Genomic DNA, 19,554 nt, shown 5'->3' with positions numbered 1-19,554 from the left:
GAAGCAGGCTTGTCTTGTTTGGAAGCAGGCTGACGGGCAGCCCAGGATTGTTTTGCTTTGGGCTTAGTGGTTTTGGGAGCACAAGCTTGATCTGAATCTGCTATTGGGACCTGTATATAATTTCTACTACAGTTCATGCCACTTATTGAATAATGGTTCTTCTTCATATGATATGATCTAAACACTTTATATTGTATTTATTCATTTTACCATATACATTCGCTAATTCCATAGCACAAACGTTGTTGGTTGGTTTGTACTAATAGCTTTCCTTTCAATTGTATTCCTATCACTCTTTTATTCGTGGACTCTCACCAGCGATCCATTGGATAATACGGAGGATATCGGTATATAGAGCCTTTTCCTTTGCCTAACGCTGGCAGCAGATCCACCTTGGACACATCTCCTTTTATTCTATCACTTTTGCATTCAATAATAGTTATACATTTTTTCCTTTATTTCTTTTTTCACTCTGTGAGCTCTCATCAGTGATCCCGGAGTGGGAGCGCAATTAGTGATCTATTGTCATACCACACTGTTAACGCCCAATACCGTCCGATCTTGGAATCTAAGCAGTGTTGGGCTTGGTTAGTACTTCGATGGGCGACCTCCTAGGAATACCAAGTGCAGTAGACTCCAGTATACATCAGGTACTCCGTGCCTAACACTGACTGCAGATTCACCCTATTACCTTTCTGGTACTCATTTCTGCTCCTATACACACAGTTTCTATTGGGTACATTATATATTTTTTATTGTTTCATTTATTCAGCAATAGGTATCTATTTTGACCTATATTTGTAAACTGTCTTATACAATAATCCAGGAAAATACTGGTTGATTTGTCTTGTGTGATGGATTTGAATTGATCAATTAACCAATGGTGTAGTTCATATCAATTTATTTCAGCTTCTTGTGTGACAGAACATTATCTTTGATCTCATGGTCACATATCCCTATGTTGATGCATTGTCCAACCCATTTGATTGGTCTTTAGTGTTGTGCTTGTTATAGGATAGTTATCCTTTTAATCATAATAAATAAAGATGTAATTTTAATTTTATATCCTAATTTAACATAAGAGTGTGCCCACACCAGAGTCTTCTTTTTCTTCCTGCGACGTATAAGATGCTTTTTAGACAAGATCGCTCAAAAAAAATAATAATAGGATTTTAATTACCTACCAGTAAATCCTTTTCTCGTAGTCCGTAGAGGATACTGGGGTTCCATGTAGTACCATAAGGGGTATAGACGGTCCTCTAGGAGCCATGGGCACTTTAAGAATTTGATAGTATGGGATGGCTCCTCCCTCTATGCCCCTCCTACCAGACTCAGTTTAGGAAACTATGCCCTAGGAGATGGACATACTTTGAGAGAAGGATAGATAAGGATAGTGGTGAGATTCTGAACCAGCACACACAACAAGAGGAAAGCCAAGCTAACCAAACTTGAAACAGGAACAGCAACGGCTGAACCAACGTTACTTAACTAAGTAACAGTGCAGGAAAAACGAAGCATTGGGTGGGCGCCCCGTATCCTCTACGGACTACGAGAAAAGTATTTACCGGTAGGTAATTAAGATCCTATTTTCTTTTACGTCCTAGAGAATACTGGGGTTCCATTTAGTATCATGGGGATGTACCAAAGCTCCCGAACCGGGTGGGAGAGTGCTGAGGTTCCTGCAGAACGGATTGACCAAACTGAAGGTCCTCAGAGGCCAAAGTATCGAACTTGTAGAACTTAACGAACGTGTTTGAACCTGACCAAGTAGCTGCTCGGCAGAGCTGTAAAGCCGATACACCCCGGGCAGCTGCCCAGGAAGAACCCACTGACCTAGTTGAGTGGGCCCGTACAGATTTTGGACATGGCAAACCTTCCATGGAATAAGCATGCTGGATAGTAAGCCTGATCCAGCGTGCAATTGTCTGCTGTGAAGCAGGACACCCAATTTTATTGGGATCATAAAGAACAAACAGCGAGTCCGATTTCCTGTGACGAGCTGTTTGCTTTATATACACCTTCAAAGTCCTCACAACATCCAAAGACTTTGAAGTAGCAGAGGTGTCGGTAACAACCGGAACCACAATAGGTTGGTTGATGTGAAACGCAGACAGCACTTTAGGAAGAAATTGCTGACGGGTTCTGAGTTCAAACACTGGTTCAGCTCTGTCCTCATGGAAAATTAAACAGGGACTTCTGTGACACAAAGCTCTCAGCTCCGATACACGTCTTCCTGAAGCCAAGGCCAACAGTGTGACAGTCTTCCACGTAAGATATTTTATGTCCACCTCCTCTAACGGTTCAAACCAGTCCGATTGGAGGAACTGCAGCACCACATTGAGATCCCAAGGTGCCGTGGGAGGCACAAAGGGAGGTTAGATGTGCAGAACACCTTTCAAGAAAGTCTGGACATCAGGGAGAAAAGCTAATTGTCTTTGAAAGAAAATGGACAAGGCCGAAATCTGGAGCTTTATGGAGCCCAGACATAGGCCCACATCCACACTTGCCTGCAAAAAAAGCAGGAAACGTCCCAGATGAAATTCCACCGAAGAATAATTTCTGCTCTCATACCAAGAGACGTATTTTTTCCAAATACGATAGTAATGCTTAGACGTTACCCTTCCTGGCTTGGATCATAGTCAGGATAACCTTGTTAGGGATCCCTTTCCTGGTTAGAATCAGCTGTTCAACTTCCATGCCGTCAAACGTAGCTGCGGTAAGTCCTGATAGACGAACAGGCCCTGTTGCAGAAGATCCTCGTGAAGAGGTAGAGGCCACGGATCTTCGAGGAGCATCTCCAGAAGGTCCACATAGCATGCCCTTCTTGGCCAGTCTGGAGCAATGAGTATTGCTTGAACCTTTTACCTTTTTATTCACTTTAGAATTCTTGGGATCAGAGGAACTGGAGAAAACACATACACCATCTGTCGTCAGGGCGTCTACCGCCATTGCCTGTGGGTCTCTTGACCTGGAACAATACCGCCTGAGCTTCTTATTGAGAGAAAAGGCCATCATGCCGATCTGTGGATATCCCAATCGATGTGTCAAGCACCTGAACACTTCCGGGTGAAGGCCCCACTCCGCCGGGTGCAGGTCGTGTCTGCTGAGGAAGTCTGCTTCCCAGTGTTCTACTCCCGGAATGAAGACCGCTGACAACGCCACAGCATTTTTTTCTGCCCAGAGGAGAATTGTTGACCCCTCCGACATTGCTGCTCTGCTTTTCATTCCGCCCTGTCAGTTTATGTACGTCACCCCCATTACATTGTCAGACTGGACCTGAATGGCCCGATCTTGAAGAAGATGTGAGGCCTGCAGAAGGGCGTTGTACATGGCTCTGAGTTCCAGGATGTTGACTGGAAGGATGAGTTCCTGACTTGACCATTTTCCTTGAAACTGCACCCCCTGGGTGACTGCTCCCCAACCTCTGAGGCTTGCTTCTGTGGTTAACAGAATCCAGTTCTGAATTTCGAACCTGCGACCCTCAACAAGGTGGGAAGTCTGTAGCCACCACAGAAGGGAGATCCTGGCCTTTGGCGACAGACGGATCCTCTGGTGCATGCGAAGATGTGATCTGGACCATTTGTCCAACAGATCGAGCTGGAAGGGTCTTGTGTGAAACCTTCCGTATTGAAGCGCCTCGTAAGCGGCCATCATTTTCCGGCTTCGGTACTACAAACAGGTTGCAATAGTACCCCTTGTTTTGCAGATGAGGTGGAACTGGAATAATGACTTGAGTCTGTACCAGTGTTTGGATGGCATGCTGTAAAGTTATACTTGCCTCTTGTGAAACTGGTAAGCATGTTTTGAAGAATCTGTGAGGTGGGAGCTGTTGGAACTCCAGTCTGTAGCCCTGGGAAATAAGATCCATGACCCAGGGATCCTGGCACGCACTTGACCAGATCTGACTGAAGAATCGTAGTCGGGCTCCCACCTGACAGCCTTTCAGGCATTGCGATCCACCGTCATGCTGAAGGCTTTGAGGAAGCAGAGCCTGAGCTCTGTTTCTGAGTGCCTGCAGTTGCTGGTTTGTGTGGTTTACCTCTTGTGCCCCTGGAGGACGTAGAAGCACCTCTGGGTTTGCCCTTGAACTTGGCAGTCCAAAAGCACTGCAACTTAGCCTTCTGCGTGCCGACACTGCCATAGCAGTGGTGCGTGCGTTAAGCAAGCCTATCTCTTTTATGGCCTCCACCATAAAGTTCGCAGAGTCCTGTATATGCTGCAGGAGTAAAACAACCCCCCCCCCCTGTACCCCCTCAGCAAGGAATCTAACCCCTCAATTAGGTTACCTGACCATTTGGCAACGGCTTTTGTGATCCACGCACATGCAATAGTGGGTCTTTGGGCCACCTCAGCAGCTGTGTACAATGATTTGAGTGTAGTCTCAATATTACGATCAGCCATGTCTTTTAGGGAGGCTGCACCGGGGACAGGCAATACAATGTTTTGTGGCAGGCTAGAGACTGATGCGTCCACTATGGGCGGATTTTCCCATTTTTTCCCATCTTCCAAAGGAAAAGGAAAAGGAAAATAAGATTTTACTCACCGGTAAATCTATTTCTCGTAGTCCGTAGTGGATGCTGGGGACTCCGTAAGGACCATGGGGAATAGCGGCTCCGCAGGAGACTGGGCACAGCTAAGAAAGAATTAGGACTACCTGGTGTGCACTGGCTCCTCCCACTATGACCCTCCTCCAGACTTCAGTAAGGATACTGTGCCCGGAAGAGCTGACACAATAAGGAAAGGATTTTGAATCCCGGGTAAGACTCATACCAGCCACACCAATCACACCGTATAACTCGTGATATTATACCCAGTTAACAGTATGAACATAACAGAGCCTCTCAACAGATGGCTCAACCATAACCCTTTTAGTTAACAATAACTATATACAACTATTGCAGACAGTCCGCACTTGGGACGGGCGCCCAGCATCCACTACGGACTACGAGAAATAGATTTACCGGTGAGTAAAATCTTATTTTCTCTAACGTCCTAGTGGATGCTGGGGACTCCGTAAGGACCATGGGGATTATACCAAAGCTCCCAAACGGGCGGGAGAGTGCGGATGACTCTGCAGCACCGAATGAGAGAACTCAAGGTCCTCCTCAGCCAGGGTATCAAATTTGTAGAATTTTGCAAACGTGTTTGCCCCTGACCAAGTAGCAGCTCGGCAAAGTTGTAAAGCCGAGACCCCTCGGGCAGCCGCCCAAGAAGAGCCCACTTTCCTCGTGGAATGGGCTTTTACAGATTTAGGCTGCGGCAGGCCAGCCACAGAATGCGCAAGCTGAATTGTGCTACAAATACAGCGAGCAATAGTCTGCTTTGAAGCAGGAGCACCCATCTTGTTTGGTGCATACAGGATAAACAGCGAGTCAGTCTTCCTGACTCCAGCCGTCCTGGAAACATACATTTTCAAGGCCCTGACTACGACCAGTAACTTGGAGTCCTCCAAGTCCCTAGTAGCCGCAGGCACCACGATAGGTTGGTTCAAGTGAAAAGCGGATACCACCTTAGGAAGAAACTGGGGACTAGTCCTCAATTCTGCCCTATCCATATGGAAAATCCAATAGGGGCTTTTGCATGACAAAGCCGCCAATTTTTCCACCCGCCTTGCCGAAGCCAAGGCCAAAAGCATGACCACTTTCCACGTGAGATATTTTAAATCCACGGTTTTGAGTGGCTCAAACCAATGTGACTTTAGGAAACCCAACACCACGTTGAGGTCCCACGGTGCCACTGGAGGCACAAAAGGAGGCTGAATATGCAGCACTCCCTTGACAAATGTCTGAACTTCAGGCAGTGAAGCCAGTTCCATTTTGGAAGAAAATCGATAGAGCCGAAATCTGGACCTTAATGGAACCCAATTGTAGGCCCATAGTCACCTCTGACTGTAGGAAGTGCAGAAATCGACCTAGCTGAAATTTCTCCTTTGGGGCCTTCCTGGCCTCACAGTACGCAACATATTTCCGCCATATGCGGTGATAATGGTTAGCGTTCACTTCTTTCCTAGCTTTAAATAGCGTAGGGATAACTTCCTTCGGAATTCCCTTTTCCTTCAGGATCCGGCGTTCAACCGCCATGCCGTCAACGCAGCCGCGGTACGTCTTGAAACAGACAGGCCCCCTGCTGCAGCAGGTCCTGTCTGAGCGGCAGAGGCCATAGGTCCTCTAAGATCATTTCTTGGAGTTCTGGTTACCAAGCTCTTCTTGCCCAACCCGGAACAATGAGTATAGTTCTTACTCCTCTCCTTCTTATTATTCTCATTACCCTGGGTAAGAGAGGCAGAGAAGGGAACACATACACCGACTGGTACACCCACGGTGTTACCAGAGCGTCCACAGCTATCGCCTGAGGGTCCTTGACCTGGCGCAATATCTTTGTAACTTTTAGTTGAGGCGGGACGCCATCATGTCCACCTGTGGCCTTTCCCAACGGTGTACAATCATTTGGAAGACTTCTGGATGAAGTCCCCACTCTCCTGGGTGGAGGTCGTGTCTTCTGAGAAAGTCTGCTTCTCAGTTGTCCACTCCGGGAATGAACACTGCTGACAGTGCTAACACATGATTTTCCGCCCATCGGAGAATCCTTGTGGCTTCTGCCATCGCCATCCTGCTTCTTGTGCCGCCCTGTCGTGTACATGAGCGACCGCCGTGATGTTGTCTGACTGGATCAGCACCGGCCGGTGTTGAAGCAGGGGTCTAACCTGACTTAGGGCATTGTAAATGGCTCTTAGTTCCAGAATATTTATGTGTAGGGAAGTCTCCTGACTTTTCCATAGCCTTGGAAGTTTCTTCCCTGTGTGACTGCCCCCCAGCCTCGAAGGCTGGCATCCGTGGTCACCAGGACCCAGTCCTGTATGCCGAATCTGCGGCCCCCTAGAAGATGAGCACTCTGCAGCCACCACAACAACGACACCCTGGCCCTTGGAGACAGGGTTATCCGCCGATGCATCTGAAGATGCGACCCGGACCAAATGTCCAACAGATCCCACTGGAAAATCCTTGAATGGGACCTGGCGAATGGAATTTCTTCGTAAGAAGCTACCATCCTTCCCAGGGCTCGCGTGCATTGATGCACCGACACCTGTATACGTATTAGGAGGTCTCTGTCTAGAGACGACAACTCCTTGGACTTCTCCTCTGGGAGAAACCCTTTTTATCCTGTTCTGTGTCCAGAACCATAATCAGGAACAGTAGACGCATCGTAGGAACCAGCTGCGACTTTGGAATATTCCGAATTCAGCCGTGCTGTTGTAGCACTTCCCGAGATAGTGCTACTCCGCCGAACAACTGCTCCCTGGACCTCGCCTTTATAAGGAGATCGTCCAAGTACGGGATAATTATTTCGGCCATTACCTTGGTAAATACCTCGGTGCCGGGGACAGACCAACGGCAACGTCTGGAATTGGTAATGACAATCCTGTACCACAATTTTGAGGTACTCCTGGTGAAAAGGGTAAATAGGGACATGCAGGTAAGCATCCTTGATGTCCAGTGATACCCTCCAGGCTTGCAATAATCGCCCTGAGCGATTCCATTTCGAACTTGAACCTTCGTATATAAGTGTTCAAGGCTTTCAATTTTAGAATGGGTCTCACCGAACCGTCTGGTTTTGGTACCACAACATTTTGGAATAGTAACCCCGGCCTTGTTGAAGGAGGGGTACCTAGATTTCTCCTGCTGGAAGTGCAGCTTGTGAATTGCCGCCAGTACTACCTTTCTCCGAGGGCAGCAGGCAAGGCTGAGGTGAGGTAACGGCGAGGGGGAGTCGCCTCGAACTCCAGCCTGTATCCCTGTGATACTATTTGCAGAACCTAGGGATCCACCTGTGGGCAAACGCACTGGTCCCTGAAGTTCCCGAGACGCGCCCCTACCGCACCTGTCTCCATGTGCCTTTTATAGGCAGCATCACCTGTCCACTGCCGGGTTTCTAATACCCTCCTGGCAGAATGGACATTGCATTAATTCTGGATGCCAGCCGGCAAATATCCCTCTGTGCATCCTTTATATATAAGACAACGTCTTTAATATGCTCTATGTTAGCAAACTATTTTCCCTGTCTTAGAGTATTAATATTATCTGACAGGGTATCAGACCACGCTACAGCAGCACTATTTATGCTGAGGCGATTGCAGGTCTCGGTATATAACCTGAGTGTGTATATACAGACTTCAGGATAGTCTCCTGCTTTTTATCAGCAGGCTCCTTCAAGGTGGCCGTATCCTAAGACGGCAGTGCCACCTTTTTTGACAAACGTGTGAGCGCCTTATCCACCCTAAGGGATATCTCCCAACGTGACCCATCCTCTGGCGGGAAAGGGTACGCCATCAGTAACTTTTTAGAAATTACCAGTTTCTTATTGGGGGAACCCACGCTACTTTACACACTTCATTCATTTATCTGATGGGGGAACAAAGCACTGGCTGCTTTTTCTCCCCAAAAATAAAACCCCTTTTATGTGGTACTTGGGTTCATGTCAGAAATGCGTAACACATTTTTTATTGCCGAGATCATGTAACGTATGTTTCTAGTGGATTGTGTATATGTCTCAATCTCGTCGACACTGGAGTCAGACTCCGTGTCGACATCTGTGTCTGCCATCTGAGGTAACGGGCGCTTTTTTGAGCCCCTGATGGCCTTTGAGACGCCTGGGCAGGCGCGGGCTGTCCCACAGCTGTTTTACGTCATCCAGCCTTGTAAGGAGTTGACATTGTCGTTTAATACCTTCCACCTATCCATCCACTCTGGTGTCGGCCCCACAGGGGACGACATCCCATTTATCGGCCTCTGCTCCACCTCCACGTAACCTTCCTCATCCCACATGTCGACACAGCCGTACCGACACACAGCACACACACAGGGAATGCTCTGACTGAGGACAGGACCCCACAAAGTCCTTTGGGGAGACAGAGAGAGAGTATGCCAGCACACACCAGAGCGCTATATAATGCAGGGATTAACACTATAACGTGATTTTTCCCCCAATAGCTGCTTGTATAAACAATATTGCACCTAAATTTAGTGCCCCCCCTCTCTTTTTAACCCTTTGAGCCTGAAAACTACAGGGGAGAGCCTGGGGAGCTGTCTTCCAGCTGCACTGTGAAGAGAAAATGGCGCCAGTGTGCTGAGGGAGATAGCTCCGCCCCTTTTTCGCTGACTTTTCTCCCGCTTTTTTATGTTTTCTGGCAGGGGTATTTATCACATATATAGCCTCTGGGGCTATATATTGTGATATATTGCCAGCCAAGGTGTATTTATTGCTTCTCAGGGCGCCCCCCCGCAGCGCCCTGCACCCTCAGTGACCGGAGTGTGAAGTGTGTATGAGGAGCAATGGCGCACAGCTGCAGTGCTGTGCGCTACCTTGGTGAAGACTAATGTCTTCTGCCGCCGAGTTTCCGGATTTCTTCTTGCTTCTGGCTCTGTAAGGGGGCCGGCGGCGCGGCTCCGGGACCGAACACCAATGGCCGGTTCCATGCGGTCGATCCCTCTGGAGCTAATGGTGTCCAGTAGCCTAAGAAGCCCAAGCTACCACCAGTTAGGTAGGTTCGCTTCTTCTCCCCTTAGTCCCTCGCTGCAGTGAGTCTGTTGCCAGCAGATCTCACTGTAAAATAAAAAACCTAACATATGCTTTCTTTCTAGGAGCTCAGGAGAGCCCCTAGTGTGCATCCAGCTCGGCCGGGCACAGGATTCTAACTGAAGTCTGGAGGAGGGTCATAGTGGGAGGAGCCAGTGCACACCAGGTAGTCCTAATTCTTTCTTAGCTGTGCCCAGTCTCCTGCGGAGCCGCTATTCCCCATGGTCCTTACGGAGTCCCCAGCATCCACTAGGACGTTAGAGAAAAGATGAGAGTAACCTTTTAGGGATTTGAAATTTCTTATCAGGATTAACCCATGGTTCTTCAAACAGGGTATTCAATTTCTTTGACGCAGGAAAAGTGACTGAGGACTTCTTTTTTACATTAAGATTCCTTACACTCCTCTGACACCTTATCAGGAATATGCAGAACATCTCTGATAGCCTTTGTAATAGCCTCTATCCCCTGTGACAGAGCTGCATCCCCCCCCTCACCCCCCCCACTCTAAGTCCACCTCTCCCTCCTCCATGTCTGACCTGTCAGAGTCAGACTGAAGGATATGGGCCAAAAATCGCTTTTGCGGACAAATGGGAGGGGATTGAGATGCTGTTTTGGGGACTGAGTCTCTGTTCATAAAATCATCTTTCTGTTTTAAGTATTGCGTCTCTTTCTCATTGCGGGACAATTTTGTAGAAAGAGTGGAGATCATTTCTTTAAGAGAATTAACACTCTCCGGTTCAGCCCCGCTATTCTGGGAAGGTGCACTGCCCTGAGTACCTAGTAATGAGCCCCCTGGTGATGAAATACACTCCCGCTGTACATGAAACACACTCTTTGCCTGACATAATGTAAATGTGACAGAGCACACACACACACACGAAAAGGTTAAGCACAATTAACCCACAAAGAGTCCTTCAGGGAGACACAGAGTTGTTGGAGCCAGCCCCCACAGCGCTCTCGCTGCTAATGCCAAGCTTAGCTGGGTCACAGACCAAGTACCCTGATAGGGGACTTAGTACATTAACAGACGCTCCCCCCCCCCCCCCCTCCCCTTCTTTGACTCCCTGGTACCGCTGAGGTAATTTGGAGTCACACCGGAGGAGCTGCGCATCCCTGTCAGTTAGCGTTTGTGTCCACTGCAGAGGGAAAATGGCGCTAGTGAGCTGCTGGATCCTCTCATAGTGAAGCCCCCACCCCTTCAATGGCGCGCGGTCTTCGTGCTTTTTTTATACTGGCTGAGGTAATCTTTGTGCTTTAAATGGAGCAGACCCGTTTAAAGGCTGTGTTTGCCAGTCTGGGTACTGTGTACAGAGACGCAGTTGTGTACTGTGTCCGGAGACGCATTCCCCCCATTGAGAGCCGTGTGTCTCCGTACCATTATGCCACCATAATGGCTGGCGCCCCACTAACCGGGTCGCCGGCTCAGTACTCACCACTCTTCATTTTTCTGGCTCTGTTAGGGGTGGCGGCGTGCTTCGGGAAAGTACGCTCGCCGTGGTGGGGCTTGCGAATAGTTCCCTCAGGAGCTCAGTGTCCTGTCAGCGGGGAACGGGACCATTAACCCTTCAAGAGGTTGGGCCGTTCCCCCACTAAGTCCTACGAAGCAGGCAGGCTGGTGCCAACCAGCCCTGCCTGAAAATAACAAATATATAAAATAAATGCAGAAAACGCTTCAGGAACTTCATTCAGCGTGACGGGTCCTCCGGGCACATTTTCTAAACTGAGTCTGTTAGGAGGGACATTGAGGGAGGAGCCAGCCCACACTATCAAATTCTTAAAGTGCCCATGGCTCCTATTGGACCAGTCTATACATCCATGGTACTAAATGGAATCCCAGTATTCTCTAAGACGTAAGAGAAAATAGTAATACTATAAAAATAAAATAAAAAAAGCTTATGGCTGCTAAAAACCAGCAGCCCATTGACCATGGTCCGGCTCCTGCCGCAACCAAACAAAAAACTGATTTGCCTGAGCCAGGAAGCGAGGCCCGTTGCATGCTGGGAGGCCGAAAGCTTTAACCGATTGGTGCAAATCCACTGTCACGTCATCATATCCAAATGTTATCCTGTGGATAATCTGTGGACCCTGCCAGAAAAAAAATAACTGTTGGTACTGTATATGGCGTGTGCTACTGCGTAGTCTCCATGATGCTCCATAAGAGAAGCATTTATCCTTTACCAAGATGGTTGCCATTAGGTCTTCTACGCATGCACGCACGATCTTGCCACGGTGCTTGAGCACCACAGTAGCACACAAACGGGTAGTATTCAGCTCTTGGTGACTCTAGAATATTCTGCATATTGCCTCTACCCATACATGACTGACTCTTCTGTTGTATGCTCCTCTCCATCTCCGCTGACGAACTGGTACTACTGTGAGAGCAGCTGTGCACTGCAATAAACCCAAGCTTCAGTCTAAGTCTATCAGACTGGGGTGTCTTCAAATACTTCTTATCACACGTGTACATCACAAAATAGTGTACACATATCAACAATAATAAAAAGTATCTTCCCTGCTATTAAATTACATAATCTGAGATCCAGAAATAATGCCTATAATGCAGCCATTCTGTTTATTTGCTTAAAATGCAATTATTATTTCTTACATTCACAGCATTTCTAGACACGGTCATACAGCACACAGCAGGGGATGTGAGGCAGCAAGGAGAAACATTAAATCTAATTTTCACCATACATTATTAACCCCATTCTCAGTGCCCATGGTGTAAGTAATAGCTCTAGTGCTATCAGCACAGGCCAGGTTGTCCTTAGTTGAGGGCAGAGGGGCATATCTACAAGTGTGCAGGATGTGCTGTGCACACAGGCCACCCATATCTCTCCATGGTCTTGGGTTGTCAACGCTGCACAAAATATCGGAAAAAATGGCATGGTGGCTATTTTCTCTGACGATCTACACAAAACAGAAAAGGGTGGGGATCCGCTAAACCCCCCCTAGTCCCTGCACTAGAATAATAAATTATGTAGAGAATGATTCTCACCTGCAGCACGTTGTTAAGACCATGGAGCTATCTGGTATAAAAAAAAACCAGTGCTTCAAATGTAAAATTCAAAATTGGCTTATGTTATAATACAAACAATTTATTACATAAACATGACGTATTCAAATGGATGGTAAAGGGGCTACTACCTGCCGTGTTATGATCAGAAAAACATAGTATCTATTGGAATAAAACAAAAAACTAAAAAGGTTTTGAAAAAGCTCTCGCATATAAACAGTAAATATGTAAACAATTGTTACATTTAATTTATAAATATGAATTGATCAGGTATCAAGCAAATGAATCCTCCAAATATTATAACATACCCAAAGAAATAGTAGTCACTACCTTAAATCTGGTCTCATATAGATTAGTTATGAATATAATAAGTCACGGTAGTAGGAGGAAGTGATGAAGATACTGAATTGCACTTCAGGAACACAGAGCCGGTACTGTAGCTATTCTGATAACTCGCCACACGCTGAAATATATCCCTGCGTCCATATTTATACCTAATCTATCTGTGACCAGATTTAAGATTGTGACTACTATTTCATTGGGTATGTAAAAATATTTAGAGGACTAATTTGTCTGTTACTGGATCAATTCACAAATTATATATATGTATATATATATATATATATATATATATATATATATATTTATTGTTTACATATTTACTGTGTATATGCTAGTTATTAAAACCATTTATTTTATTTTATTCCAATATATACAATTTTTACTGATCATAACACGACAGGATTAGTAGCACCTTTACCATCCATTTGAATATGTCATGTTGTTTTATGTAACACATTATTTGTATTATAAGAGAAGCCAATTGTGCATGTTATATTTGAAAACAGGTGTTTTGCAAGCATAGATATCAAAACCAACTGGCAGTTATTTCCAATTGGTTTTTTTTTGTGTTTTTTTTTTTTGTATATCACAGGCCTTCTCTTTACGTTTTTTTTGTTTTGTGGGCCCCACTTCCTTAGGGATTCTAGCAATGTGCTGACAAGCTGACTGGCCCTATGGCAGGGGGACTCCATGCCAAGTGCCCCACCTGCTATAGTGCCACCAGCCCTGCAGCCCTTGTTGGTAATGCCTAGTGCTAAGTAGTTGAAATTTTGTTGGAGCCTCGCGCACAGCATTTTTTCAAGAACCAGCCAAGAGTTGGTAATAATTTTAGGGGGACCCGACATAAGGGTTTTGAGGTTTTTGTTTCAATTAAAATTAAAAATTATAAAAAAATAAAATAAAAAAAAGCCTGCATGTACTGTATCCCTAGGATTGCAGCAGGATAGTGCCCCAGAAACAGACGGGGCACAATACGATTTCTGTTTATAAGGACAAAACGACCATTAAAAAATGCTGTATTTTATGTTTAGTTCACAAAGCCATTCAAAACCAATCTTTACTAAATTGTTCCCAGCATCTTTTCCAAACTGTTTTGTGACTAACTTTTCCCACGTGACCAGTGTTCCATCCTTGTAACCGTCATCTGGTACTCCTCCCTAAAAATGACAACACATAAGAAGAAAGCTGGATGAAATAAAAGTCTTAATCTTTGCAACTGTCAGCCAAATATAACATTTAAGAAGGAAACATACAGTGTCAAGCATGAGAAAATCAAAAGACTAAAATATTCATGATAAATTAAAGGAACTGTACCACACAAAAAACTGTGTCGTCAGATTTACCTTACTGATCAGATGCCATTCTTTACCTGGGTACCATGACACATGCAGATAAAATGATCAAACAGCTTAAACAACCTCATGCAGAAATAATTCCCTTACAAATGCAAAACAAATCATCTAAAGTAAGCCACCCTATGCACCATTTTTTTTTTTATAAATATAGCAAAACCTCTGCATTGTTTATATAGGCAGCAGGTAAAATAATATGCTACAGAGCCTGATAAGAGGCTCTGTTCCCACAAGTGGACCAAACCTTAACTTTGATGAAGTATAAGAAGATCACAAGGAGATCAAAGCAGCATTCATATTTGTAAGGAATTGCAAGATGCAAGACATCTAATAAAAATCTAATGCAGCAGGAGGTGTATGTGTTACGTAATCACGATGGTTACAGGCACCAGCCAGCCTGCGTAAGCTGAAGCTTACTCAGGTTGGCCATAGGATCTAGACACCAGGATCCAGGAAGTCTGCGTCATGAGGATGTAGACTCTGTACCCATCATGTCGTTAAAACGATGAAAAATGGTGCCACTCCCGCTTTGCCTCCCAAATTCCACAGCTTGTCAATCATGCTGCGCTGACAGGGCTGAGAGCGACACCGCAAGACTCGTTCTGCACATACGCAGAATGGATCTTTCGCCTGCGCAGACCCCTAAACATTGCATTTGTCTGCATGCTTCGGGTTTTGCATACAAATATGAATACATACACAGGAGGCTATTCAGGTTTATCAGTAAACCATAAAAGCACACTAATGGGCAAAACCATGTTGCACTGCGGGGGGGGGGGGGGGGGGGGGCGCAGATGTAACATGTGCAGAGCGAGTTAGATTTGGGTGGGCTATATTGTTTCTGTGCATGGTAAATACTGCTTAATTTTTACACTGCAATTTAGATTTCAGTTTGAACACACTCCACAAAAATCTAAATCTCTCGGCACATGTTACATCTGCCCTACCTGCAGTGCAACATGGTTTTGCCCAGTTGCTTACTTTTTTTGGTTTGCTAACAAACCTGAATAAGGCCCACAGTCCGAGCAGTGTTTATATAGACTTTGTGTATAATGCGCTCACACTATTACCTAAGAGTAACTAATAAAAAGGGCCATAGCTAGGCCTTGCATGTTATTATTTAATAACTTCATTCCTGATAAATGTCTTTATATTGTGGAAATAACTCTGGTCAGCATGGCTATACAGGACCTCTCTAAGAACAGCTTGTCGCCCACCGGTAGCCTCAATGCATCAAGGTGCACAACACTTGTAAATTGTGCTACTGTATGTTATCTGTGCTGCAAGACAGCCTTATCACCAATAGGTGTCAAAACTGTCCAGAAGACCTTGACTTTTTGTGTTGCGTGTATTTTGCAGCGTCCTGAAGACTTTTGTTTCACACATCTCCTATATAATTGCCCAGATCTGTCACTCTGTGACTGTGTGGATAACGCTGGGCGTGGCTAGGAGCTCTCATTGGGTTAGCAGCAGGTCTTATCACACCCAGTCCACAGCTGATTGGGCGAGAAATGCCCTCCCAAACAGGTTACATCCAATGGGAGGCTCTGCCCTTTGGCTGCTGTGTGTTCCCCCAGCGCAGGAATAACAATGGGGCTGATGGAGCTGCAGCTCCAGCTCCACAACCCAAAATAGGCCCACTGCATCTGCAGCAACATACGCTCCAATAATTTACACATAAAAATCAGGAAACATTTAAAAAGGGGGCGTGGCCATGGGTACAGTGGCATGGTCACACCCCTTTTCCTATACTTTCAATGTAAGTTTGGAGAGCCAAAAATCAGTACAGACCATAAAAAAAAGGTACTGTACCTGCCAAAAAGGTAAAAAAGGTGCACTTGGAGGGTATGTCACTGCATCTGCAGCAAGTCTCTGTGCTGTAGATAGGGGGAAAAAAAACCTTTTACTGCAGCGTCCTATGGGGGTCATTCAGACCTCATCACTCGCTGCAGTTCATTGCAGCGCAGCGATCAGGTCAGAACTGCGCATGCACCGTCACCGCAGTGCGCCGGCGCATGGCTGACTGCTAGGTGGGAGGGTGCAGCACGGCGGCGTTTGGCCGCCGTTTTGTGGGCACAGTCCGGCCAACGCAGGTGTGACCGGACCATGAGGGGGTGGCCCGCAGTGGCTGCGTGACGTCACGCGCAGCCGCTGCAACCAGGGCAGCGATGAGTAACTCCCGGCCAGCCGCAGGAGTTGCGCTAGCTGAGAGTTACTCTTCAATTACAAAAGCAACGCCGTTGTGCAATGCTTTTGTACTTGTGCGGGGGGCCCTGCGCCGCATACTCTCTGAGCCCTGGAGCCTCCTCTGCGTGTGATGTCACAGAAGTGCCTCCCCACCACAGTCGCGCACAGATCCCCAGGGGCCCTGACTCCGTAACACAGCACTTGGGCTGCCGGCCTGGAAGCCCCGAGATGGCTAATGTAACGGATAGAGTGGGTCATATCGTGGAGGGTAATATTTGGATGCTGAATCAATGTAACAGGTGACAGTGCTGTGCTGTGCAGTGCAGTGTCACTGACACTGCACAGCACTCTCACCTTTTACATTGATTCAGTGAGTCAGTCAGTTCTGCCAGCCAGTCACTATTGTTAGCGCCGGTGTCCCAACGTCCCGCATTACAGGGAAGTAGATGCACTAAATAAACTACAGTTCCCAGCAGCCCTTTGCTACAAAGCATTCCAGCGCTAAGGCCTGCTGGGAGCTGTCGTTTATCAAGTGCATCTTCTTCCCAGTAATGCGGCACGTTGGGACACCAGCGCTAACAATAGTGATTGGCTGCTGTGCGAGTCTCTGAGAGAGCCACTGCCAAAGGGAGGACAGCAGCCTAGCTGCTTCCAGGAGAAGCATTAACCGCTTCTCCCCCACTCGCAGTACCTCCGGACCCCATCCGCGGCACCCGCACACACCCCCTCCACCACCCATGGTGGCTCCGGACCCCTCCCCTACCCGCCCCTCCCCCACCCGCACAGGACCCCCACCCGCGGCACCTGCCCCTCCCCCACCACCGCACCTGCCTCTCCCACACCACCAGCCCCTCCCACACCACACCAGCCCCTCCCCCACCCGCAACCACGGCACCCCTGGACCCCCTCCCCAATCCGCGTCTCTCCCGCGTCTCTCCCGCACCCGCCCAACCACAGCACCTACTAAGTGATTCATCAGGCCCTGCTGTTCACGCCGTTGCAAGGGGCTACAACCCATTAACCATTGCACGCCCTTTGTCCGTGCAATATTTAACCACTCACACAATTATGATTGGAGGTAATACTCCATATAATACAAATATTGCACGCCACAAGGGTATGCAAGGGTTAAGGGGGCATAGCCCCTTACGACGGTGTGAAGAGCGCCCGTAGGGCGCAATGAATCACCTAGTAACATATGCGTATTTAGGAAAATGGACAGTGAATTTACAATAATACTTACAGAGAAAGATATTTATTATAAACTACTCAGGACATTTCAATGGGCAAAATTATTATTTTACTAGTTCCTGTTATTGCCTCTCTTTGTTCCATTTTAAGGTTTTTTTCTGAAGCAATTAGTTCAAGGAATAACCACAAGTAGAAACAAGGACTAATTTGACCAGTTCTGGTATACGAATACTAGAACAAGGGTTAGCAATGACTTCTTGAATAAAGACAAGAACATATGGCTGATATATTCTTTATCCCAGCATGTAAGTATTAACTTAAGTGAGAACATGGATAATTACTCACATGTTATATTAAGTGCTCTTATGATAAGGCTAGCACAGACATAAAGATGGTGCTTTCTTTGGTAGTGGAGTTAGTTTATAGGGGGAGGATTGGTCAGTACTTTATCTCTCTCCATGCTTTGATAATCTCTTTCATAGTTACTATATGTCTATTTACTGGTTGTCATAATTGCAATCATTTCCCATATTTCCTACAGTGTTTCAGGAGAGTACATCTGAGCAGACATAATTGTCCTAGAGGAGAACACGGCTGCTTTACGCATATTCTCACAATACAAATTATCAATGCAAATACTGTATATGGAATCTTTAGTTGCACAAAATAAGGATTGTGACAATTCATTGACTGAACATTTTTCCTTAACTTACGGAAACTCTGGAACCTGCGCGGACTCTGGCCACAAAGTCTTTCTCTTTCTCGGCAGCTAATCTTTGAATCTTCTGGAAATTTGTCAGTGCTGCGGAGAACTCATTTAAGAGTCTGTCTTTCTGCAGTTTTCTCTGCCTCTGCAATAACAAAATACTTTACAGATTACAGGAGAGGAAAAGGACAGAGTTAAGGCTGTAAACCCTCTATGCACAAAGCACTAATTGAACTGCATGTTGGAGAGATTTTCTAACTACATAGTAAGTGACTACTTGGAAAAGTGATTGTTTGTTTTTCTTCAGTCTCCAAATGTTGTATTTTTTTTTAAAGGGATAACCACTTACAAGGCATGGTTTTGCATTGTAAGTGATTGCCACTTCAAAAAAAACGTCTGAGCTCGGCCGGATCCCGCACGGCCCCCGAACTCAAGCAATATTAGGACGAACAGCAACTTGGAAAATGGGGGGCTGGGAGGGAGAGACACAGCAGACTGGGAGCAACACTGTACTCCCAAGAAGATGCCTCAGTCACCCAGATATCATTGGCCCAGTGCTGAAGCTACTGTACAATTTTCCCAATTATGGTGTATTACAAGGGATATACAAAAAATGGAGTAACTTAGCTATGATGTTATTTCAGGCTGTCTGTAACACAACACAGTGACAGTCTACTGCTTCCAGAGTAAACTCAAACTTCTTGTACAATAAATTTCACCAAAAATATCACCCAAAAATATTTTCTCCAATGGGTGTGCCAAACAATTTAAAGAACAAGAAAAACTTTGCCAACTTATGCTCATATAAAAGATGATTTTGGTATAGAAAGAGCAGCACTTTTCTGCGATTGCTCATGGAAAAGGGCCTTGTGATAGTGTAAATGGCACAGTGAAGAGGTTAGCATCCTGAGCAAGCTTGCAACGTCCATATGATAATCAGATTCTTACACCACAACAACTTTTTGACTGGGCAGAGGAAAACATTACAGGAAAACATATTACATTTTTTACTTTACTTTCAAAGTTTTTCTTGTTTATAAATTGTGCGGCTGACCCATCAGAGAAGTAGAAAAATCTTTTTGGGTGATTTTTCTAATTTATTCTACAGGAAGTTTGAGTTTCATCTGGAAACAGTAGACTGTCACTGTGTTGTGGTCCAGACAGTATGAAATAACAGCATAGCGGCT

At 46.1% G+C, this 19,554-nt stretch overlaps 1 protein-coding gene and 1 pseudogene across 1 annotated transcript in view; one reads left to right on the top strand and one right to left on the bottom strand.

Moving 5' to 3' along the window:
• The window catches only part of STX7 (syntaxin 7), a 216,938-nt gene that overhangs the window by 27,563 nt on the left and 169,821 nt on the right, over nt 1–19,554 (bottom strand). The window contains exons 5-6 of the mRNA XM_063947824.1: nt 18,375–18,512; nt 14,036–14,088 (exon numbers count right to left, since the gene is read on the bottom strand). Coding sequence (XP_063803894.1) covers nt 14,036–14,088; nt 18,375–18,512 — 191 coding nt within the window. The remainder of the gene's footprint in view (nt 1–14,035; nt 14,089–18,374; nt 18,513–19,554) is intronic.
• Nucleotides 518–636, top strand: LOC134981810 (5S ribosomal RNA; annotated as a pseudogene).

Source organism: Pseudophryne corroboree, chromosome 12 (assembly GCF_028390025.1).
Source record: "Pseudophryne corroboree isolate aPseCor3 chromosome 12, aPseCor3.hap2, whole genome shotgun sequence".
NCBI lineage: Eukaryota > Metazoa > Chordata > Amphibia > Anura > Myobatrachidae > Pseudophryne > Pseudophryne corroboree.
Note: the sequence above shows the minus strand (reverse complement) of the source record. Positions and strands in the feature narration are given on the sequence as shown.